This window comes from Episyrphus balteatus, chromosome 2 (assembly GCF_945859705.1).
Source record: "Episyrphus balteatus chromosome 2, idEpiBalt1.1, whole genome shotgun sequence".
In the NCBI taxonomy this organism is placed as follows: domain Eukaryota; kingdom Metazoa; phylum Arthropoda; class Insecta; order Diptera; family Syrphidae; genus Episyrphus; species Episyrphus balteatus.
In genome coordinates this window covers 80840187-80866112 of record NC_079135.1, presented here as the reverse complement: position 1 = coordinate 80866112, position 25926 = coordinate 80840187, and the positions used below count along the sequence as shown (strand labels likewise).

At 32.2% G+C, this 25926-nt stretch overlaps 2 protein-coding genes across 2 annotated transcripts; one reads left to right on the top strand and one right to left on the bottom strand.

The window, feature by feature from the left end:
• Window positions 1-1777: 1777 nt before the first annotated feature.
• Window positions 1778-3456, top strand: LOC129911562 (protein Red). Its single transcript, XM_055989393.1, has 2 exons — window positions 1778-3284; window positions 3348-3456. Exons 1-2 carry the CDS (start codon window positions 1809-1811, stop codon window positions 3414-3416), a joined length of 1545 nt encoding a protein of 514 aa, XP_055845368.1. The 5' UTR covers window positions 1778-1808; the 3' UTR covers window positions 3417-3456.
• Window positions 3457-4580: 1124 nt separating this feature from the next.
• LOC129908738 (sortilin-related receptor-like) lies at window positions 4581-25239 on the bottom strand. The gene is made up of 9 exons (XM_055985467.1): window positions 25057-25239; window positions 12158-12713; window positions 11973-12103; window positions 11649-11914; window positions 11311-11586; window positions 7714-11251; window positions 5857-6343; window positions 5269-5794; window positions 4581-5206 (listed from the first exon to the last, which is right to left on the bottom strand). Exons 2-9 carry the CDS (start codon window positions 12678-12680, stop codon window positions 4702-4704), a joined length of 6252 nt encoding a protein of 2083 aa, XP_055841442.1. The 5' UTR covers window positions 12681-12713; window positions 25057-25239; the 3' UTR covers window positions 4581-4701.
• Between the last annotated feature and the right edge of the window lie 687 nt (window positions 25240-25926).

Below are 25926 nucleotides of genomic sequence, written 5' to 3'. Positions count from 1 at the left end.
TGCGCATTTTCATGCTGACTATGAGACCGACTTAACTGTCGACCGGGGGCTCTAAGTGAAAGCAGAGGCTGTTTCCATAGGGTGGCTGAGATTAGAATGATAAGGGTTCTGTAAAAGCTAACTCGCGACCTTAGAACAACAAGGTTCTAACCGACAATTTTGAAAAAAAAAAATGAGATATATCAAATCTAGGTAAAATCGTAGTGCTCTTTCGATTCCCGCTATCTATTTTGCTCTATCTCTGTGCTCTATCTCTGTGTAGGTGTGCCTACAGAGGGTTGAACAAAAAGAAAAAAATTATTTAAATCTTTTTATTTCAACGCATCCCAATTCTTCAATACCGAATAACTAAGGTCACAAGAATAAAAATTGTACATAGAACCTAATTGTTCTAAATTTACCTGTCGCATCGTTGAGCAACGAAGTCCTATATTCTATATAAACTCATCGAATTATAAACAAAAAATCAAACTTTTCATACACAGTTACCGTATAAAGCTGTTTCAATATTCAGAAGCGTTTTTCTCAAAACACACTTGGGTGTATGTACTTAGAACCTTGTTGTTCTAGGGTCGCGAACTTTTAATCTTCGATTCATTTCTCCTAAGTATCCCCACCTCAGAATTTGATCTTATTTTGTGCTCTAAGCTTGTGCTAAGTATCATTCCAGTCTAAAAATATCCTTTTGATTTTCACAAAAACTTCTAATCATGCTGGTTCAGATCTTATCATTATTTATTAGCAATTGTACGTATTTTAAAAATACTAACAACTTTGCTTTTTATCCGAAATCATACATTATTCACATTTCTAGTTATTTTTTAAAAAGATCTGCCATAAAGTCGAACGTTCGACTCAAAGCGAACGATCTGGGACACACTCATGTCCTGGTATTCCGATTATAAAACTAAGAAGTTTATCCCATAATGTAGTCAAAATAAAGAAAATATTGTGTCAATATCATTTTTAAAACACTGAATCACTTATTCCAGGCTCAATAACTTTGATTCGCCAATATTTTCTAGCGATTTGCAAGTTATAATAGTCCCTTAAGACTACACTTGTTAAACTTGGAATATAAGTTGAGGCAGTTGAACAAAAGAAAAGAAACTGATAGATATTTTAGTCAATATGCAGTGCAGTGGATGTAGTGCTTGATTGCTAACCTGTAGGTGTGGGTTCGAGCCCTACCTCAGGCAGCATTTTTTCTTTATCCCCCAGCTTGGAAGCCACCCGTGGGATTATATGAGATAATAAACATCTTATTCTCATTCACTGTACCAACAAAAAATTCTTTCCTATCTTTCTATTCCTTCTAACTAGTGCCGTGCAGTATGCATTTAAAAGACCTTAGGTCTTACAGGCATATAGTTAAAATTATTATATTATATAATTAAGGGCTTTCGAAAAAAAATGATTCCATTTATCGCACAATAGTACTTTTTAAACCATTGCACGCACTGAAGAACGATACCAATACATTTTTAATTGTTTTAATGCTGATTTTGTTTTATATTTTTGCAATCACCCCTATTACGATCGTCAACTATCAATTTACTGGGGGAAAACTGGTAATTTTTTTGGTGGAATTTTTCAATTACATTTCAAATAATAGCGGTTGGCATCATTCTTTGTTTTCAATTTTTTTGCAAATTAGGTAATAAGAGATCGAAATTTATTTTTTATCAACTATCAATTGATAGTTAACAATCGTAATAGAGGTTTATGTTACCTTATTGTTAAGCCGCTGTAAACTCTATGAAATATGTTAACTAAGAAATTAATATTTTATCTATTTTGAAGATAATATGGCACAACAACCCCCGGAGACTCCGTCTCAAAAACTTACCAACGATGACTTTCGTAAACTTCTGGCTACACCGCGTCCAGGTGCTCCAGCAAATCTCCCTGTTGGTTCAGTTAGAGATGCTGGATTGAAACCAATTAAAAAAGCAACTGCTCCATTGAGTTCTGATCGTATTGAAGCTAGACGGAAGAAAAAGCATTTTTATGCAGCCTTAAAAAAACAAGAAGACAACAAGCTAGCTGAACTCTCTGAAAAATATCGTGATCGAGCCCGAGAGCGTCGTGATGGTGCCAATCCAGATTATCAAAATGCAGAGACTCCAGGACACGGAAATAATGCATACAGAGCTGTGGCACCTGATGTTAAATCGGGAATCGATGCAGCTGAAAGAAGACGTCGAATCATTCAAGAGTCCAAGTTCTTGGGTGGTGACATGGAACATACGCATTTGGTCAAGGGTCTTGATTATGCGCTTTTACAAAAAGTACGTTCCGAATTACAACACAAAGAAGATGAACAAGAAAAAGAAATGGAAAAGGTTTTCGAAGAAAAAGAACTAACCATCAGTTTGGAAGAAAAAGAGTTTTCAAATGAACCAACTTTCAATACAGTCCTTGGTAAGAATATTTACAATACCATCCTAGCTGCTAAATCCAAAGAAGTAGTTCGGCATGAACACTTTATGCCAGGTCGAATGGCATACATCATTGATTTGGACGATGATAATGCAGAAAGCGATATTCCTACAACTTTGGTTAGGTCTAAATATGATGTTCCTGTAAACCTCGACGATACACAAACACTTACAACAAATGACATTGTCATAAACAAACTTTCACAGATTTTGTCTTATCTACGATCTGGTGGTCGTAATAAGAAAAACCGAAAGCGTGATAAAGACAAACCTTTGTTCAATGAAACAAACGACAATTCGAAGAATTTTACAAACGATAACATTTACGATGACATTGGTGATTATAATCCTCCAGTTAAGGATGGAAATAGAACACTGCCAGGTTCAAGATCACCATTGCACGAAGAGCATAATGGAGACCCATCATTTGGTCGAGAAGGCAAAAATTACTTCCAGGAAGAAATTCATGGAACAGAAGCTTCTCCACCAAAGAATATCTTTATACCGCAAAGAATTTCGAAATCTATGGTTTCTAAATTTTCGAATGAGCCTCAAGGCTATGCAGAATGTTATCCTGGTTTAGAAGAAATGAATGATGCTATTGATGATTCTGATGATGAGGTTGATTACACCAAAATGGATTTGGGTAATAAAAAAGGTCCAATCGGAAGGTGGGATTTTGATACTCAAGAAGAATACTCGGATTACATGAGTACGAAGGAAGCTCTGCCAAAAGCTGCATTTCAATATGGTGTCAAAATGCAAGATGGAAGAAAAACTAGAAAAAATAAAACTGATAAAAATGAACGTGCCGAATTGGATAGAGAATGGCAAAAGATTCAAGTAAGTTTTGTTTGCTATAAATATATTTAACAGATCATGAATGTTATATTCCTTTCTTTTCAGACTATCATACAAAAACGAAAAACAAAAAAATCATCCGATGAGCCTGAGTATAAAGTCAGTAAATTCTAATTTCAAAGTAATTTTTATTATAAATTAAATTGTTCAATATAACAATAACAATATTATGTATAAGTAATAACTGAACTCAATAAAGACAGCGTCTTAATTTGTGAAAACAGTAGTTGATATGAGTATATTATCTCAAATTTTTTTATGGAAACGTTCTCAAAAAGGGGTTAAAAATTTAGATGTTTATGTATGGAGCGAGTTCATTCAAGTGAATAGTGGAATAACAAACAACATTACCGACGTGAGTTTGGATTCACTCCGATGAATAGCAGAATGGTTATTGGTGAATATTTAGAAATTACATATTTCCCAAAATGGATAGCAGAATAAAGCTGAATAGTGTCTTTACATGTTAATGGAATGGAAATAGTTGCCAATATTAGATTTTACAGCGCTTTAAGATTTTCTAAAAAAAAAACTACATTTCAAGACATTCCTTGTTAGTTCCGTTAACACATTTTGGTAGAAAAAGGAAACGTTACCAGGTAGTACTCGGACTCCACTTTCGAAATTCTTATTTCATAAGTTATAGGTTTCATCCCACTTTAGAGATGGAGAGTAAAAGATATTCGTTTTCAAAAATTGTCCCTTTTGGGACGCAGCAAAAATAGAAAAAATTTGTTCTAGTTTTTTCCTTGCTATAATAGTATGCTAAAAATTATTTATAATCTTTTGTTTCATATCTGAGTAAACTGCAAAACTGGTCTGTTTTTGTTGGTTTAGTTGGTTAAAAAAATATTTTTGACAAAATTAAATTACTTGCTAATTGGTTTCTGAACTAAGAAAAAATATCTTCTTGGATATGCTCTCAATTAATGGGATTTAGTGAAAAGGAAACAGAAAACGTAAGAGGATGAACTAACCTAATACATTTTTTGAAAATTTTCGTAACGATCTTAAGCCAATATAAACCCAGAGTTCATAAATGTTAATTTTTAATATACCATACAAAAATCAGACATTAAAAAACGTTACCAACTACAAACATTTCCGTAAACAAAATTGGATTTATTGTAATCTAATAAGGTAAAAAAAAATTCAAATTAAATTTCATAAAATAGTTGCCCTAAGAATTAGAACCCAATTTTTACATTTATGAACTCTAAAAAACTTAATTGAAAGTAATTATTCCGAAACGGACTAGATTAGATAAAGACAAAAATATTTAAGTTTCAGCCTTTATAGTTTCTTAATTTAAACATATTACAACACAATAAAAATTCACATTCAGTTTTATATATATACAATACACATAATGATAAGAGGAGAAATATTAACTACTGTCTTAAGCTTGCACAAGTGGATCATCATCCGAAAATCTATTATGATCATAATTGTTGGAGGTATTAACGTCATTAATGCCACCATCGTCAATTCGTGTAGCACCTGTCTTTGGATCGTAGTGTGAATTAGCAAATCGAGTAAATGACGTTCTAACTCGTTTGTTGCGTCTGGTGAAGTAAAATCCAACCACAAAGAATATCGTTGCTATTATTAAGCACACTGGCAAAAGCCAAAAGTAAGAGGATGTTGAAACTTCTTTATACCATTTTGCACTCGGCATAAATTCAACATGTTCTGTTTCGAATATTTCTGAACTGTATCCCTCATTGGAAACTGTTCGTACACCAATTGTATAAACTTTTCCAGATGCATCATCGATTGCTAAATCTGATTTGTTAACAATAACTGGAGGTGATGAAGCAACTATTTTCTTCAATATTCTGGATTCGGACGTACTTGAGAAGTTAGATATTAAGCCATCGAATATAACAAGCTCATAATTGAATCTGCAATAAAAATTAATATAAAAGTTAACTATTCAAAAAAGGAACAATTTGTGGTCTCATACCCAAAATCGTAGGTAGCATGTATTTCTTTCCAGTACACCGACAAAGATCCATCTTTTTGCTGCAAAATCCTCAATTGTTTTGGACTTTCTAGTTGCGTCGATTTTAATTCAACTGTAGCCGATGCAGATTCATCAGTATTTCTCTTCACCGATATGTTATAGCTCGCACCATGAGGTATATCAACGATATAATGTGACATGCTTTTCTGTGTAAACTTTTTCAACTCGATGTTGAAAGTTTTGTTGTGCGTTTCTTCGTGAATTGTTATCAGATATGGTGGATATGATTTTGTGAATGGACAACTATGTTCCCATTCGATAAAGAGAACTCGCTTTTGTTCATTTATTTTAGCTGTCAAATTTCTTGGAGGATTTTTATAATCATCATCAGTTCTAAGATTGATTGGTTTTTTGGGTAGTGGCCCAGGACCATATGGACCAAATACATTAACTCCGATTAAATATGACAAGCATGGTTTTAAATCATTGAGGACAGCATTTGTACTACCAGTTACAAGACGAGGTTCTGGAAACAAATACAAATTTTACATTAAAAATTTAAATTTTGAAAACAAAAAAATAATTTACTTTCTAAATATTCACGAAGTGTTGTTCCATAATAAATGCCATAGGTAACATTTGGAGTAGATATTATAGCCTTCTCCCATTTTATGTTTATAGTATTGCCATTATTATTTAGAACTCTTGTATTTTTTATATCCGGTAGAGGGTCACCTTCTAACTTGACTTGGATGAATTGAGGTATTCCACTGTCTTTTCCACTTAGCGATGAAACTTTGAATGTGTACAAAACTCCACGAGCCAATTTGTTAAATGTTACTTCAGTCGTATTAGTTTTTTTGCCCAACAAATGTGGATATGGTTCGGGCAAAAATGCTCTTACATGGTATGCTTGACTAGATGTTTCCGATTCCCAATTTAATATTATAGTTGTGTTATCATCGATAACTTTATAGGTAAGGTTTTTGATATCGGCAGTTGAATGCAAAGGCTGTAGATCTATTTTGACAACACTGGATGGTGCAGACTCGAGTCTTTTGTTTGATACAGTGACCTGTTGATAGACAAACATATTAAGTTACGTATACATATTATTCCATAGGTTGAAAAAATTGGCTAATAATAAAAAACATCAAAAACGTAATCGAGGTGGAAACCACAATAAAATAAGATAACCAAAACTCGAAACCACCAATGACAGTGGCCACTATAATTTTTTGAACTGAAAACGAACTAAAATGTACGCTTAATTTCAACCAAGGAATACGGAAATTTCTACCCCGAGTGCCGGTACTTCTGCAAAACCCATATAAGAGAGCGAACATCTTCAAAGTAACTGCCTAAAATACGAAATTTGTCAGTCTTATAATAATGGTCAAGAACAGCTTCTTCTAGAACACGTCAGAACTCGAACCTCAACAACAGATGTACCATCTTTCAAAGTCCGTACAGCTGCTTGCATATGACCACGATATTTAGGTATGTAGTCGCAAGAACACAGCGTGATGTCCGTGACATTTTTATAAGCATCCAAGTGGAAGCGGCAAAAATGGGTTTAACGGTTAATGAGGTCAAAACGAAGTATATGTGCTGCCACACAACGCCAATGTATTGAACATAACATCACTAAAGACAGCCATAACTTCGAGGTGGTAAGAGACTTCGTCTACCTGCTGTTTTGGTTTGATAAAAAAATGGACCAACACAGCCCTCTCTCGAGCAACTAAAGTGCCCCTATAAAAGACTCTTATACGGCCCTAACGAGTCAAATTTGTCCGATTTCGTACAAATCGGATGGTTTTTACATGTCGAGGTTAGATCATGGGGAGCGGAAAGTTTTCAAATCGAACCCAAAGGATCGTCGCTAAAGAGGAAGACCTCATCTAGATCCACGCAAGTTGAAAAGAAACTACCAACAGGCTTATTCCTGACATTAATTTGAATGGATGAATGCTTCCTAAGTGTGAGTTAAAATTCCCTCGACATCAAGATCATAAAGGACCGATTTAGGAAGAAGAAAGACAAAATAATGTTCAATTTCTGCCTGTATTAAGGATGTTTCGGAGAAAAAGGTCAGTAAACGCATCTATCTTGGTCTTATTATAATGTAACAAAAAAAGATTTTAACACTAAAGTGAATATTGTGGCTAGCAGCTACAAGTAAATTTTACAAACCTGATTTTTTTAATCACAAATAGACCAAATATATAGACAGATACTAATTTTTTTCATACAAAAATTAAAAACAAACTGCATTTTAATAAAAAATACAGGCGCATATTTGTCAACACTGTAAAATGGTCTGTAAAATGGTCATATCGAAAATCCAGCTCTGAACTTTTAGACAACAATAGTTAATTTTTGAGTAAGGAACAATGTAGACAACACCTACTTTAATAAAACAACAACATTTTAAAAACTTACCCAGAATTCATAGGTTCCATTTTTCCAATTTCGAATATCAATCAGTGTGCTAGAATTTTTCATCTTCTTATCATATGTTTCTGAGTTTGAGTTGTCTTTCAATTTATAGTATATATTATATCCATCAAATTCCCCATTAAGATCACTTGGCCTTTTCCAAGTTAGTTCTAAATGTGAAGAGTTAAACGAAACTACTGAAAGATTTGTTGGTTCAGTAGGTTTTCCTTCAGATGTTTTTGCATTAGCATACATGTAAGGTGGCTGTGCTGGACCATCATTTGTTTTTGTGTAAACAGTGAAATTATATTCAGTATTTGGTTTTAAATCAGCAAATACATAATGCGATTTTTCAGTCCAAGAAGTTACATTTGTCCATTTGTTGAGTTTTTTCTCAGCTTTAGATGGCAAATATTTTACATTAGTTGCACTTCCTATCGCTGGCGACAATGACCATATAAGCATTATAGAGGTCTCTGTTATTTTGGTAGAAGGAATTTTATATTCATTCACTTGATATATACGAGTGACGTTTTTACAATTGTCTTCATCGCTATCATCATAGCAATCTCGTTTGTTATCACATTTTTTGTACAAAGGTTCACATGTATCATCACAATTGAAAAACGCCGGTCCGCATACAATATTTTGTACAGGCGGACTAGTGAAATGATTATCGCAACCTTTTTCATCACTTCCATCCGAACACTGAACTACTTTATCACAGTAGTTAGTTATTGGCAAGCAAGTCTTATCGGCAATACATCTGAATTGATCTTTTCGACAAGTATCATTGGCATTTTCTATACAATGTTCTTCATCTTCACCATTAATACAATCTTTTGTGCCATCACACACGTAAGCTTTCGATATACAACTTCCAGAATCACACTCAAACTCGGCGAAAGAGCATTTTTTATTTTCTTGTATGCCCTTTGAGTTAATCGATTCATTTGGAGTAGTAAGAGTTTTCGAATTGTTGCAACCAAGCTCGTCACTATTATCACCGCAATCATTTACATTATCACATTTCCACCACATTGGAATACATTTAGTATTCGAGCATTGGAACATCCAATCATGACACAAAATCGATGGGAAATTATTTGAACGTAAAATTGTTTCCTCTATTTTGGTGCAATTTAATTCATCCTCGCCAGTATCACAATCTTTGTCTTTGTCACAAATCCATTTGTTTGGAATGCATTTGTTATTTTTGCATTTAAATTGCCATTCTTCACATTCTTTGTTCTTGCAGTCATATTCATCCGAGTTATCAGGGCAATCGAAATCTCGGTCGCATTTAAATTGATTTGGTATGCATTCTCCATTTGATTTGCACTGGAAATCATCTTCCCCACATGGCTCTATTTGACTTTTCACAAATTTGCAATTTAATTCATCCGATCCATCTAAGCAATCTTTGTCACCATCGCACTTGAGGCGATTATCTATGCACTGGCCATTCTCACATTGGAAATCACTGGCATCACAATCTTGAATTGGACAATTCTTCTCGTCATAGCCGTCTTCGCAGTCATTTTCGTAGTCACAAACTTTGTATTCTGGAATACACTTGCCATCCGATTCACATGTGAACATATTCGGGGGACAAGTTTTTCTGTGTACAAAATCTCGCTTCGAACAATTTTGCTCATCCGAGTTGTCTCCGCAATCATCCTCACCATCGCATGTGTAAAACGCTGGAATACACACTCGTGTTGTGTTGCATTGAAAATATCCATTAGCACAATTATTTGTTTTGATATTGCATGTTGAGTTTTCTTTTCCATCTGGACAAACGCACTCGTTGGTTTTGTTGGAATGAACTAAACCATCTGGACAGAGACAAGCATGTTTATTATTTGGCAATCCTACGCAGATATGGGAACAATTTTGACTACTACACTGATTGGTTCCATATTGAAGAGAATGAGCAAAGACTTTAAGATCCATAAGATGTTGCATATCAGTTGATACAGATTTAATCATGATGCCATGATCTTTGTCTCCAGAAAATATAGACTTCATTTTCCAATCATCCCAAAACATTTGATCTTTAAATACAGCTATTGCAAATGGATGAGCAACTCTCAAATCATGATGTAAGACTTTGGAAAAATGTTTACCATCCAAGTCAGAGCTGCCAATATAATCTTTGCTTGCATCAACCCAGTAAATTCGTTGAGCAAAATAATCAACAGTTACACCGTTTGGCCAAACTACTGTTGGTTTTGTAAACAATTGTTTAACGTCCTTTCCGTCAAGGTTACTTCGTGACAAGGAAGGATCAATACTTCCCCAATCGGTCCAAAAAACGTATCCCTCTAGCGGGTGAACAACAATTCCTCGAGGTTTGATAAGAGTTGGTGCCTCAAGTATTGTGGTACGAGCTCCTAATAGAGAATCATTGGAGACTTTCACAGCTTCAATTTTGGCTCGTGTTCCATCGACGAAAAACAACACCTCAGATACCCAATCATAGGACATACCTTCAACAGATGCTAGATTTTCTTCCAAAATAATTTCCTCGTCTGTGTCACCATTTAAGCATTGTCGAACAATTTTATCCGAAAAAATGTCAGCATAAAATACGCAATTGTGTTTCATGTCAAAATCAATTGAAATGACATTTTTCAAATCAGTAATGGGCAGTTTTTCGACCTTTTGAGTATTCAAATCGACTCGAGATATTTGCTCACGTTGTGCCACCAAAAGAAAGTAGTTTGGTTCAGCAAATGGACACGGTAATTTTTGTGGCAAATAACGATTTTCAATGCCACCAATACATTTGTCATCTTCAAGCTTTCTATATCCTCTGGTGCGATTATAAAATTCTCCAGAAACACATGTCGATGGTATTTCATAAGGATCAATAGCTGTTGTTATTTTTTTATCTAAAATGCAAACGTTTATTGAAGAATGTTTGATAAAACCATAATCACATTCAAAATCACGCTTTGAACACGGACAAACTTGAGTTTTTATAATTCTTTGATATTTAATGCCATTCAAGCAGTTAGCATGAGCAATTCTTTTCTGCAATGAAAGTTGTTCACCCAATGTGCACCATTGCTCTCCATCGGGTGATGTGTATTTTGGTGTCCAAAATGTGTAATCAGCTTTAGTGCAATTGCGTGAGAATGCCTTTTTGAAATCTACTTTAACTATTAACCAACGATGTTCTTGTTTTTCCGATCCGAAAAGTGTAAAAATTGTCGAATTTGAATTTGGCTCAGTCATGAGACCGTAGACTTTCAAGTCTTTGCTATGAAAAGTGTACGATTGCCAATTTTCACCTTCATCGGTTGAATAGAGAATTTTTTTGGTTTCTCCTTTCGATTTGAAATATTTAACAGCAACTAAAATTCCACCATGATCTCCAAAGTTAAAGAAGTGATAGCCTTTAAGAACTTGTTTCCAGGTGAGTCCACCGTCTCGAGATAGAAATACACCAGGATGCCCTTTAAGGGATTTCCCGATGACGCCTGATGCCATGATTATACCAGGAGCTAATTTTGAGCTCATAATCGTTATTGATCTAAAAGAAATTAAGATAGTTTATTTTGTATTGCAAAAAACGCTAAGGGTTTTCAGTACCTGGTGACTGGATAAAGTTGACTGAATTTTTGAGACAAATGCAGACTGCAATCTTGTGTACAATTGATTGGCTGACCTTCGTCATCGATTGATGGAGCAGCAACTGGTTGCCAATTGTGTCCATGATCGAAAGAAATCACCGACACAAGGTGTTCAGGTCCAACAGACGACTCAGAACTTGGCAAAGACGTAAGTCGATGAATTTTTGAAGCAATATAAATGCCTTTCATTCCTTCGACTTTGTAGAGATCTGAAAAAGCTTCGTCAGTTGTTTGCCTGTGAGAAACAAATTATTTATTAAGGTTCTTTCTTTTGGGAAAGTATTTCTTTTTTTTTACATAATCCATCCAGTTTTCCAAATGATATTGGGAATGAATGTTAAAATATTTTCCAAGCTCTTCGTAAATGTTATTACGTTGAGGTCTTCGTCGTATTCAGCAACATACAAGTGAGCCATTGTATGAGTGTGGGCAGCAGAAATCATTATGTATTTATCTTCCACATCACAAATATGCAATCCATTAATATCCAGTTCAGTTTGGAAATTTGCCTTTACAAAATTGTTTCTTCTATATGAAACCCACAGTTCTAAAGTATTTTTATCCTAAAGAAAAATTAAATTCCTATTAAAAATAAGGTTCAGAAAGAAAAGTCAATATTACCTTTCGAGTTGCAAACATAAAATCTTTTTTTATAATAAACTCGTTGACATTTTCAATCAAGACATTGAACTTAAAACGCTCATCGGATTTTGTGAAATTTAGAGGATCGATGTTGATAATTGAAGATGAACCTATAATCAAAGAATTGTTAAAGATGATTAATTAAAAAAATAAGTGAATTATACCTGAAGGTTCTCCTCTTTCAATGTATAACAGCAAAGGAATATCTGGTCCACTAGACCATGCGAATGATTTAACAAATTCTTGCAACAAATTGAAAGTTTTTCCACCATCTGTTGTAAAATATAAATTTCTTTCGACATCCTTTTTATCTAATATTAAAAAGATATTTGGATCGTTTTCATAAAACGATATATCTGATGGGGTGAAATCTAAATCAGTGCGTTTAACGTAGTCATATTTCGGAGACAATTTGAAAATAGCTTTGTTTCTTGTATCCGTGAATATGATTGTGTCGAATTTGGGATGAGTTAGAAACTGATCTAAACTAGCAGACTTTTCACTTGTCCCATTGTAAGCTACTTTGAATAAGGATGTTTTGTCTTCATAGGTTTCTCCATAGTCATATGAGATAAATACTTTGGGTGGATTTGCATCAGTTTGTTTTGATTCATCACCTTGTTCTACAGGTGGATCACGAGCAAGGCAAATCATTACGTCAGATCCATCTCCCAACCAATGCACCATAAGTTGTGCATGTACATCATTCAGTCCATTAACCTAAAATAAATTAAAAAAAAAATAATGTTGTAATGTTTTTAAATATGTATAACATAACGCAAAACTTCTAAGAACTACATATATACATTTTTCCAATGCCAAAAATACGTTTTTTTTATAATCTTTGAACAACAACAACATCTTGAAGGTGCTACCACCAAGTGTTTTATGGCTAGAGTTACAGTACTGTTTCACGGATGCCAATCCGATCATCAGACTCCTTTTATTCCATTTTGTGTGTGGTGCTTGGTCTAGTTTTTTTTTTGTTTAGCTTATTTTAAACCTGGTTAACCCGTTAAATAGTTTAAAAGTATATGAATTTTGTAAAAAAGGAAATTAACAATAAATTAAATTCAGACAAAATTAACCCCTTGTAACCCAACATCGTAAATTTTAAAATTAATAATGTAAATCGAAAGGGCTTTAGCTGTAATAAAACACGTATTTTTTAAAAAATCAATAAATTCATTATTTGCTTAGTTATTTCGAAATTTACGCAGTAAAAAAAAAAGTTTAAATAATTTATTTTTGTATATAAATGCAAAAATTCAAACAAAAAGCTATCTAATAATTATTTTTAGGCGCATTCCTAAAATCCAAAAATAAAACCCCGTTAGTTATCTAATAATTATTTTTAGGCGCATTCCTAAAATCCAAAAATAAAACCCCGTTAGTTTATGCACGAAAAATATTTTTTCTGAATTTCGTAGTTTTTACATAAATTTGCTGGTTTTCCAAAAAAGCCGAACTTTCAACATTAACTGCCAATTAAAAACTATTGGTGCTATTTATTAGAAATATGGCGCATTATTTCGATAAAGCAATTCTTAAAGATTATGTAAGATAAATAAAAATATGTTTTTTACAGCTTTTGGGCTATCTTTTTCGGTTTGTTACAGAAATGTCACATGGGGCTACAAGGGGTTAAATGTCAGCAAAGTTTGGATGCAACATTGAAGAGGGCTTTGTTTTGAGTTTAAATCTCACTTTGCGTATTATTTGGTCTTGTGAGGCGTCCGCCATTTTGAAAAAAAAACCGAAGGTCTCAATATCTCTTAAACAACTTATCGCACAGAGAATTTGTAAAGACCTTTCTGATTGGAATATAATTATTTTTTTTCTTTACTATATAATTTTTGTATGGGGTTAATATTTTCAGAGACACAGCACCATAAATGGTTGGTTTTTGATGTTTTTTATAACCGTTAGTGTTATGTGGGAAATAAATGAAAATGAGATACTTTGCGGTGCTCTAACTCTGAAAGTGTAACTCTTAAAGGAAAATGATGTACGAGAGAAATGAAGATATTTATATTTTCAATCAAATAGGTCCCTGCCAATTTTCTGTGTGACAAGTCGTTCTCGAGATATTGAGACCTTTGCGTTTTTCAGAATGGCGGACGCCCCACAAATTTAGATCTAAACTCAGAACAAACCCCTCTTCAATATTGCATCCAAACTTAGCTGACATCACACTGTTGTCAGATTTTTCCCTATTGACTGAACTAGTTAAAAAAACGAGTCTAAAAAAGAAAAATCTCAGATTTTTTATTTTATTTCTAAACATTATTTTTTTAATTTTAAATAGAGATAATCGAAAGAAATATTCTAATAAAATAAAATGCAAGACTGTGTCGCACGTACTTTCTCTTATGTTAGCATTGCTTAGAATCTTAAAATTTTTTTTATGTCATTCATAAAAGAATAACTTAAATTTATATTATCTCCAAATGAAGTTTGCAGTTTTTAATAGCGATTGAAACAATTTCATTTAAATTGTTTAAGTTTCATTTTTTTTTTTACAGAAAAACCAAGGAATTCAAAGCATACATTCGTGTCAATGCTGCTACTATTATACTGCCCATAATCCCGTAAAGGCCCTTACTACACTTTTCATACTTCTGAGTTATAGAGGAAAACACAAAATCAAATATCGCAATTTGCATATAAAATGAAAAAAAATTCAAAAATATTTGAAATTTTCTGGCTTATTTAAAGACTAAGGCTAAAAAATAAATGAGAATAGATCAGAGACAATGCCCTAACTCCAATATGCAATAAAAAACGAAAATTTTGTAGTTAGGGCCTTTACGAGATTATGGACAGTATAATAGGCTATTGATTTTGTGGAAACACAACATAGCAATAAGGACCTAAGACGTTAACGGGTTTTTATTGCAGAAATCGTTCAATGGGTTACAAAAGAAGATAAAACCGCGGAGTGCCATTAAATGAGAGGATGGAAATTGAAGATAGGGGTGCAAAATCTCTCTTTTTTTTTTTTTTTTTTTTTTTTCATTATATCTTGTTTTTAGAGTTAAATAAATAAAACGTCTTGTTTTAAATAGAGCAAACAACAGAATAAATATTTTATTGAAAATTATTTTCTTTCAAACAACAAAATCAAAACTTAGTTACTTATAAATTTTGATCCCAAGTACACTCCTCGCCACTTGAATAGGACACCCTTTTTGTTATTAATAAAGTGGATATAACTCCAGTCTCTTAATAGTTAGCTGTTCAATATTTTTAACTATTTTGTGTGTCCCCTTATGCACTCTCTCTGTGAGCAAGATCATTCATTTTCAATGCCCCGTTAGTTAAATTTTGCAATTTTTTGCGGAACAACTGTGAAACAATTGCCCCTATTTTTGTTCACTTGAATAGGACACCCCCTTTTTAATTGGTTTTCGGGTGCAAATCAAAGAAGGTGGAAATGCAAAAATGTTTTCCAATGTCTTTTAGTAATTTTTAGCTAATTTCAATTTAAATGGGTCGCGCGAAATTATTGGCAGAGGAAGAAATAGCGAAAATCTAGAGTGTCACCCGATTTTTCACCAAAAAGGTAAAAAAACGCATCAAAGCCGAAAACTTTTTTCATTTTTTCTTACGAAACGAGTCCAACTGTCGAAAAAATATGAGAGGCTTAACAATGAGTGCCGTTACTGCAGCTGACAGAAGAGCGATTCAACGACTCGCATAAAATTTACATGACTTTGCCGCCGAAAAGAACGAAAAAGTGGTTAAAAAGCAAGTGCATCCGTAGTGAAGCGAGTGATTTCGAAGGCCAAAGACTTGAGGTGATTGCAGCTTAAGAAAAAACCATGGGTTAACACCTGCAGTAAAGAACAACGCCTTAGTTTCGGTCTGTTTTATGACATGAAGTAAAGCATGTTTTCTCCAATGCGAAAAAAAATTAATTTAGAGGGCCTCGTTGGCCTCAAGTATTATTTTTATGAAATAATGGATAGTCCTTCCTTCGCAAAATATGAAACAAAAAATTTAAAGCCAACTGGACCCCCAAATTAATTTTTTTTCTCATTGGAGAAAACATGCTTTACTTCATGTCATAAAACAGACCGAAACTAAGGCGTTGTTCTTTACTGCAGGTGTTAACCCATGGTTTTTTCTTAAGCTGCAATCACCTCAAGTCTTTGGCCTTCGAAATCACTCGCTTCACTACGGATGCACTTGCTTTTTAACCACTTTTTCGTTCTTTTCGGCGGCAAAGTCATGTAAATTTTATGCGAGTCGTTGAATCGCTCTTCTGTCAGCTGCAGTAACGGCACTCATTGTTAAGCCTTTCATATTTTTTCGACAGTTGGACTCGTTTCGTAAAAAAAATGAAAAAAGTTTTCGGCTTTGATGCGTTTTTTTACCTTTTTGGTGAAAAATCGGGTGACACTCTAGATTTTCGCTATTTCTTCCTCTGCCAATAATTTCGCGCGACCCATTTAAATTGAAATTAGCTAAAAATTACTAAAAGACATTGTAAAACATTTTTGCATTTCCACCTTCTTTGATTTGCACCCGAAAACCAATTAAAAAGGGGGTGTCCTATTCAAGTGAACAAAAATAGGGGCAATTTTTTCACAGTTGTTCCACAAAAAATTGCAAAATTTAACTAACGGGGCATTGAAAATGAATGATCTTGCTCACAGAGAGAGTGCATAAGAAGACACACAAAATAGTAAAATATTGAACAGCTAACTATTAAGAGACTGGAGTTATATCCACTTTATTAAAAACAAAAAGGGTGTCCTATTCAAGTGGCGAGGAGTGTATTTCAACACTTGTAAAGAATTATGTAGAGAATAAAATTTTTTTAAAAAATACAAAAAATCAAAAAATTCGATTATTTAAGTTTTATTTATTTATTTAATCCGTTAATAGCCTAACGTTAGAATTTAAAACTATTTATGTACATACAATTTTAATAATAAAAAAAAAAATATTTTGGCTGAATCTTTCTTTGTGAGATATGTGTGTATATTCCGAAGTAAAAATAACGTAAATGTTTTGTTTTAAACATAACAAATAGAGCAGAAGTTGAGTTTGCATTTTAATTCTTTTTTCGCATGAAAATTCATTATTCAACTGTACACTTAGTCATTTGCTTCAAATGGTTAGATATTTATACTTAGTCACCTTACGTGTTAGATGTCTTAGGTCAAAGAACTTCCTTAGCGTATGTAATATAAGCAATGCATAGAAATATCAGAAAATAGTTTTCAAAATAACATTGTTTATGCACGCTAAGTTATTGAAAACTAAATTTTAAACAAAAAGTGAGGTCTAAGTACAAATTTTAAACAGTTTTTGTTGTTTTTTCAAGCTAGCAAATTGGTTTTCTTTAAAAGCTATTTGTAATTTTGAAAGAAAAAAAAGGAAACTTATGAATAATTAATTTGTTGGTTAAAAAAGAACTTGGTTTGTTTCTACATATTGCTCTGTTAAAAAAATGTTTTCAACTTTTTATTTATACCATTTTTTTTTTCATTTATCGTTATACAACGACGGACTGTCGTTAGCACACATATGCTTTGTTTTCTTTATTATATTTATAATGATCCATCTATTTATTGACTCCAAGTAAACAAATTATTGTTTTATTCATCCTCACTAATATGTTCAAACGATATCATAAGCAAAATACAATACAATTTACCACATACATATTTATAATAATAAAAACAGAAATACCCAGTCATACTTTTGTGAAGAAAATAATAAACAATTAGTTTTGTTTTCATTGTATTTAATTGTTTATTTAATTTGACTAACAAGTGCAATTGAAAGTATGGATGTATGAAAGTAGATACATAATGTTTGTATAGAGGTTATAAAACACACAAAGTTTGTTTAATAAAAAAAAAAAGATATGAAGAGGGTGCAAGGCTAAGGTAATTGTTGAAAATGCAAAGTGCTTATATCTATTATTTTATATTTTTTTTACCAATTTTTAAGCCCTTGTAGTACATTAGTACATGCTAAGGTTTGATTTATTCTGAATTAATATCAAAATATTGCAAATCACGGACATATTATGAAGTCTCCAAAATAGTTGAAACATGATTTTAGTCTCAGACACTATTGCATCATCACTCAATAGTGAAGGGTAATGACTCTTTACAACGAATGCCGGTTCAGACTACTGAAATTGCAGACAGCATCAATGAACAACAATCAGAATTGTTTGAAACAAAAGTAATTCATCAGACAGCAAAAAAGTTGTTCTTTTGTGTTGGAAACAATCCAGAACAACGAGAATTTGCTATTTTCTTTTATGACAGACACAAAACGGGGAATATACATCTATGTACATGTCTAGGGAAATGTTTCGAGTTGAAAAGGAAAACAAAAATGAAACCAAGAAAAATAATGCACGGCTGGGTCGCACGAACTTGCTCTTAGGGTTCAAGTTGCTAGAATTTTTTAGGACTTTTTATATAGAAAAAAAAAATTAAAATAAAATTGGTACCTATGCCATTTGGTAGAAATCACTAATCAACATCGAAACCCAAAATTTCAAAAAAAATTAATGTACGGTTTTAAAAAATTTGATTTCTCATAGAAAATGTAATTTTTTTTTTTAAATCCAAAAACTAATTTTTTTCAAAATTTTATTTTTGGCTTATATTAAATTTATATATGTAAATGCTTTTTTACAAAAATTTTCGTCGACATCGAATTTTTCGGAGAAAATCGGAAAGTACCGTTAATAATGAAAATGATTTTCAAAAAAAGTTTTTTCATTAAAAATAGACCTTGTTGTAAAACTTACATCTCAAATGTTTTAACAAAATCATTGGAGCCGCTTTTGACAAATTTCAACTTTACTAAAATCGGTATATGACAAGTACCGTTATTTTTGGTCCAAAATAATTAATTCCAAAAAACACCACTTGAAGAGTCGCCAAATAACGCTATATACCAAGTTTGACATCAATCGTCATTTAGGCTGTAGCTTTGTATACATACAGACAGACAGATGGACTTTCGGCACCCACTTTTTTTTGTCATTCTCTATCGTCGTAATGTCATGTTTGATTGTCATCTCAACTTTTTTATTGTACGAATGCATAACTTGATATACAGGGTGTCCCAAAAGTTAACGTCGAAACGAAAACGGTAGATAGGGTAGGTGGTGACAGTTATCAGAAAAATAATAAAAAAAATCGCAGCCATATATTTTGTGAGTTATGGGCATTTGAAAAAAAGTCGAAAAAATGGTCACCCTGTGACGGTTTTTCATGTGCCGTGACTACAAATCTTAAGTTTTCTCATTTTTTTCTTGTGTTACGGAACCTTGAATAACCCTGCTACCAAATGCATTCAAAAGTTTTAACTCAGCTGCATCAGTTTTAAAGCAAAAATTACTTTTTTGCCCAACCAAGTATTAAAAACTTTTACATGACTCTAATTCAATGAACCGTAGTGTAAAAAAGATGCACTACGATGTTTCGGCAAGTTACCTTAAAAGTTGGTGTGTTCAATTCTCTTTTCAAAATGGTGTAACATTGTTGAGAATATTCCATAACTAACCGAGATAAAATTTATTTTCTTAAGAAATCCGACTTTTTTATTAGGTAATTTTTCCATATTTTTTAAGTTTTGTACCCTTAAAGAACCTTTCAGAATACAAAAACTTAAATAATATGGAAAAATTACCTAATAAAAATGTCGGATTTCTTACGAAAATAAATTTTATCTCGGTTATTTATGGAATATTCTCAACAATGTTATACCATTTTGAAAAGAAAATTAAACACACCAACTTTTAAGGTAACTTGCCGAAACATCGTAGTGCATTTTTTTTACACTACGGTTCATTAAATTAGAGTCATGTAAAATTGTTTAGTACTTAGTTGGACAAAAAAGTAATTTTTGCTTTAAAACTGATGCAACTGAGTAAAAATTTTTGAATGCATTTGGGAGCAGGGCTATTCAAGGTACCGTAGCAAAAGAAAAAAATGAGAAAACTTAAGATTTGTAGTCACGGCACATGAAAAACCGTCACAGGGTGACCATTTTTTCGACTTTTTTTCAAATGCCCATAACTCACAAAATATATGGCTGCGTTTTTTTTTTATTATTTTTCTGATAACTGTCACCACCTACCCTATCTACCGTTTTCGTTTCGACGTTAAGTTATGGGACACTCTGTTTATGTACATATGTATGTACATTAGGGTGTCCGTTATTTCCCAAAGTGATGTTTTCGGGGGTGACACCCCCCAGATCGAAAGTTTAGGGCCTAAATACGGGGAATTTAGCAAAAAAAAATTTTTTGGGGGTCATTAACCCGTGCCTCTAAGGTCATACTTTCCCCATACAAATTTGTATGGGAAATTTTTAACTCATACATAAAATTTTTTTTCTCTCGAGTTAAATCATCTATTTTTAAAATGTTTGTTGATTCTGGTTGGAAAATAGTTTCTTTAAAAGATTACATTCAAAATTTCCCGTTAAAAATTTTTTTTATATTTTATTTCGGTTTTTGAAATTATTAGCTGTTTTCGTAGTTTTTGCTTTCACCTACACATAATTTTAAATGCAGTTTTATTGGTTTTTAATTCTTTTCAAATATTGCATTCAAAAATTTGTGTATAAATCAAAAATTTTAATTTTTTTTTATTTTTTTTGAAATTTTTGCCGTTTTTATACGTTTAAATTTATTTTTCTCGAACTACAAAAGATATGTTTACAATATTTTTATTGAATTTTGTTTAAAATTATTCACCTAAAAAATTACATCAAAAAAGTTGCAAACAAGAGAGGGTAAAGTATTTAATAATATTTTTTTATTATAAAAACGGCAAAAATTTCCAAAAAAATTTTCAAAAAATTGAAATTTTTGATTTATTCACAAATTTTTTAATGCAATATTTGAAAAGAATAATTAAAAACCAATAAAACTGCATTTAAAATTGTGTGATAGGTGAAAGCAAAAACTACGAAAACAGCTAATAATTTCAAAAACCAAAATAAAATATAAAAAAAAATTTTAACGGGAAATTTTGAATGTAATCTTTTAAAGGAACTATTTTCCAACCAGAATCAACAAACATTTTAAAAATAGATGATTTAACTCGAGAGAAAAAAAATTTTATGTATGAGTTAAAAATTTCCCATACAAATTTGTATGGGGAAAGTATGACCTTAGAGGCACGGGTTAATGACCCCCAAAAAAATTTTTTTTGCTAAATTCCCCGTATTTAGGGCTTAAACTTTCGATCTGGGGGGTGTCACCCCCGAAAACGTCACTTTGGGAAATAACGGACACCCTAATGTACATAGTACCTATATTATATCGCAGGTAAAAATTTGTGTAGTTTAAATTCACACCCGCATCTTTAAAGATGCGCTCAAACACCCCATACAATTGTACAATCTGATCTTTTAATCCAATAAATCTGTGTTAAAGATCCTACACAATTTAAATAATTGTATTTTAGGAAGAGTGAATTTACAAGGCAAATGGCACACGTTGCAACATAAATTTATCAATAAGGCAAGACTTTTCGACGACTGAATATGTGGATACCCGCAGTGGCGTATCCAGAAAAATCAATGGGGGGGTTGAAATTTTTCAAAAATTTTTTAGAGGGTAAATGTACGAAAAATGTTTCTCTTTTTTATTCAACTTTGATCAAGAGTAAAGCGCTGTGGTGCGGTACTAAAAGTGGTATAGTACCATTTCACATTTCCATTTTAATTTTATTTCTAAAGTGACATTAATGCTGCTTTGAACATGGATGCAATTTTGTTGGCAATTTTAGTAAAAAGCAGAATTTAAAAGAAAAAATAAGAACAGATTTTGGGAGACAAATCAAATATATAAGTGAAATGCGGAACATGGACGATACTATTGTACATTTTAAAAGAAAAATGAATTAGGTAAAGTGTAAATCGAATGAGGTTGCAAACACTGAGACAGTGCGCAATTCCCCAGGGTGCCTGGAGAATTGCGCACTGTAAACACAGAGGCATTGATGAATTATTATATTTCATGCCTCATGTGTTTTATGTATTTTGTATTAGGGGCATTCCCCCTAATACTTTTATAATTAGGAAAAAGAGTAAAAGATGGCATTTATTGCAATGAAAAACTTCTTTAAAGCAGATAACTCTTTGTCAAGAGTAAACAAGTGTTTGCAAACTTAACTGGTTGAACAGAATGAAAATTCGCTTGTAGCAAAGAAAAACGTGGTGGTACAAGATGTCAAATAAATTCGCTCAAAATGTAGAAAAGATGAACAGAATTATGTGGCGTACAAAAATGTCAATTGCCTTGAAAAAAAAATAATTTTAACTGAGTAACCACATTAGAAACGTCAAAAGGCATTCCGCTTGTAGCTTGAAGTAAAAGTCGACTCGACTTGTACCACAGCGAATTTCCTTGCCACAGCCACAGCTACGTATTCTGGCACCAATATACTAATTTCATACTTTTTAACTTTGACAGCGACACAAGCCACAGCTACATCAAAAAAGTTAGGAGTCCTTAGAAGGACGCGTAAAAACATTTCTAAAAATAGTGCAATAAAAGTGTTTAATGTAACTGTCAAGCCCCATTTTGAATATTGTGCAAGTCTTCTCTATTTGTGTAACATAACCCAAAAAACTAGACTACAAAAACTGCAAAACAAAGCCATGCGAACAATACTAAGATGTGATCGGTATGCATAGCTCAATAACTTCAATGCTTGAATCATTAAATTGGCTAAATATCAACCAAAGACTTTATATGATGGCAATGGTGTTTGTATTCAAAATAAAACACAATCTTTGCCCAGAATACCTACAATCCAGTGTACCTACAAGAAGAGTAATACCATATAACCTAAGAAATGTAGAAGAGTTCAATATTATCCGGACCAGAACTAGTAGAGCACAAGCCAGCATACTCTACATGGGATTACAGGCCTTTAACTATCTTCCAATCAACATTAGAAATATCAACAATTTGAATCAATTTAAAAATCAAATATTTATATATGCCAAAACTTATATTAATTAAAATTTATAGGTCAATTATTTTGAATGTAACATAAATATCAAATGTAAATTATCATTAAATATATGTAAATGGCCACTGAGCCAAATAAAGTTCAAAATTAAAAAAAAAAAAAAAAAATCATTCTGGTCTACCAGTAACTCCTAAATTGATATTCACCCAGCCAAACTTTGCATCAAGTTTTAAGTAAAAATAAACTCTTAAACTTGGTTGATTTAATGTCGTTTACGTTACGCAACATAAGTATCTAATTTATGGTAACTATATTTGTTAAACTGAGACTTGTGGACGCTTCATTACATAGAAGGAACGATCTTAAATAATTTCTAAATGTTCAAATCAATCTAAAAACTGTTACGGCACTTAAAATCTATTTCAAACACCAAAAAACTCTCAAAAATCTACGTTACAATGGAAAGCTCCATTAAATTAACAACAAATAATGATGATTTTTAGTCCGATATAAATATTTTTTCGTAATATGTTATTAGGGAACCCGGCCGAACAGCTCTGATTTTGACGATTTTTTTTTCAAACGTAGGTAATTAAAAATACTTTAAAGTCTATAGATTAAAAATTGCCGGGGTTGCCGTATTGTTTTTTAAAATTAAAATTAATTTTTTTTGAACAAAACCATTTTTTTTTGCTTAAATTTCATACAACAAATGATAGCAAAAGATTCTCTAGGTAATTTAAGGAAAACATATAAAAGGCACTAGGGACAATCTTCCATCGTTTAAACGATAAATGCAATTTTCTAACATTCTGACCTCAAACACAAAAAAAATATTTTGAAGACAACGGCAACACCTACAATATTTTAAAATACATTTTTAAAAAGCCAGAAGCTCATTCTTATCTCTTAAATTTAAATCCACTAAATTTAATCAAGACTTTTTGAAAAAATGGTCCTCAAACTCAGAATTAAAAAAAAAAAAATGTTATTAGAAAAATTTAAAATGACTTTTTTCCAAACTTTTTCTAATAAAATATGAATTTATTTAAAAAAAATTTTGGCCATAAATATTATCAGTTAAATTTCGAAGCAAAAAAGGTAAAAAAAAAGCTTCTAGCTTTTAAAAAATGTATATTTGAATATTGTAGGTGTTGCCGTTGTGTTCAAATATTTTTTTTTGTGTTTGAAGTCAATTAATAAGAAAATTGCATCTATCGCTTGAACTATGGAAAATTGTCCCTCACTCCCATATATTTTTTTCCTTGAATTTCCTAGACAATCTTTTGGCATCAATTAATTTATGAAATTTAAGAAAAATTTTTGAAAAAAATTTGTTTTTATTCACAAAAATCTTCAATTAAATTTAAAAAATCAAAACGGCAACACCGGCAATTTTTAATCTATAGACTTTAAAGTATTTTTAATTACCGACGTTTTGAAAAAAAAAAGATCATCAAAATCTAAGCTGTTCGGCCGGGTTCTCTAATATTGCCAATTTTTGAGCTTTAGTTACTCCACTAGTTGACAACTAAGATTTTAACACATCAAAAGGTTGAGCTACACCCCTCCTTAAATACGCCACTGGATTACCGGTATCCGAACAAAAACAAAGCCGTTGGGTTAAATTACTTTTGTACAATTTAAATACTGACGCTAGTTTGTCTGTCTGACTAATTAAGCCCATTCATAGATCGTATGGGACTACCCAATAATAAACATATTTAAGTTTTTATTTTGAGCGTAACCTCTCTACAGGCCCCTCTGCAGATGATAGGTTTAGATTATAGCAAAATAAGGAAATATTATATTTCCACCCCGACAAAGTCATCTAGTATCTATCAATATGATATAGTAGGTGACCACTGAATAAACTAACAAGATAACAGCTCATACTGTTATTAAATTTAATCAATAAAACTTTCATATCATCCCTACAACAATAATTATAGAATAATGTCAACACGGGTCTTCTTTAAATTCTTAAGAAAATACCTATTAATAGATCACTTTGATAAAGCTATAGATTAAGATTAGAAGTTTGTTTTGGTATTTTTCTAGAAATCCCCCAAGTTTTAAAAATTACTTACTTTAGCATAAACATTATCTGATGAATTTGTTATTATAGAACGTTTAACTTTATGTCCAATATTATATTCATTTTCAATTTGAAAGAAATCATGTTTTGGTTCACTGTATTTGTTTACAACAAAAGAATCAATTTTTGTTTCACATAGTAAAAATAAATAAGAAACAAGGAATAATTTTAAAATGTTTTCCATTTTTCGGTTTTAATCCAGAATATAATAATTTATTTTACTTGAACCATTTGAAATACAAATTTTATAATTTTTCTTTTCAATTTTCTATGATGTACTTAAAATGAGAGTAGACACAAAGATCGATATAAATAATTGCACTTTGCACTATTATAAGAATACGGGTTATAATCGAGCAATCAAATTTCCAGGATGTATGTATTTGTTGTTGGGTGATCTTTGGAATTTTCCAGTGGGAAATATTAAATTCACCACGATTGAAATTTGAAAAGTATTCTACCACTTTTGAGCAAAAACAAAAATGGTGTAGTTATTTCACTGAGGTCGGTAATCTTCAAGCACTTCCCTTCAAGCAAACAAGTCCGACCTCGGTCCGAATACGCTCCGCCTCAGGCGGAGCTGAGTCCGACTTCGGCTCAGAAACGGGTCCGAAGGCGGCTCAAAATAGTATGGAAATTATAATCACCGCGGAGCCGATTTTATATGGATTGGTTTTTTCACCACGATTTCTCCTTCGACTTTGTGTTCATACACAAAAAGTTGCAAGTGTGTGAGTGCAACCCCGTTTTTCTCGGTCGGATGTCGGAGTGTCTTTTCTGAACTCCGTTTTCTTGCTTGAAAGGTAGGCTTTACCCTTCAAGCAAACGAACTCGGTTTTCTTGCTTGAAGGGTATCTGTCTT

What these genes read in the sequence shown, in the direction of transcription:
- LOC129911562 (XM_055989393.1), top strand. Translation starts at nt 1,809, where the DNA reads ATGGCACAACAACCCCCGGAGACTCCGTCTCAAAAACTTACCAACGAT. An exon ending in GAGAATGGCAAAAGATTCAA is followed by an intron (nt 3,285 to 3,347) that starts GTAAGTTTTGTT and finishes CTTTCTTTTCAG; the next exon opens with ACTATCATACAAAAACGAAA.
- LOC129908738 (XM_055985467.1), bottom strand. Translation starts at nt 12,680, where the DNA reads ATGGTGCATTGGTTGGGAGATGGATCTGACGTAATGATTTGCCTTGCT. An exon ending in ACTTCGTGAATATTTAGAAA is followed by an intron (nt 5,795 to 5,856) that starts GTAAATTATTTT and finishes ATTTGTTTCCAG; the next exon opens with AACCTCGTCTTGTAACTGGT. An exon ending in CATGCTACCTACGATTTTGG is followed by an intron (nt 5,207 to 5,268) that starts GTATGAGACCAC and finishes TTTTTATTGCAG; the next exon opens with ATTCAATTATGAGCTTGTTA.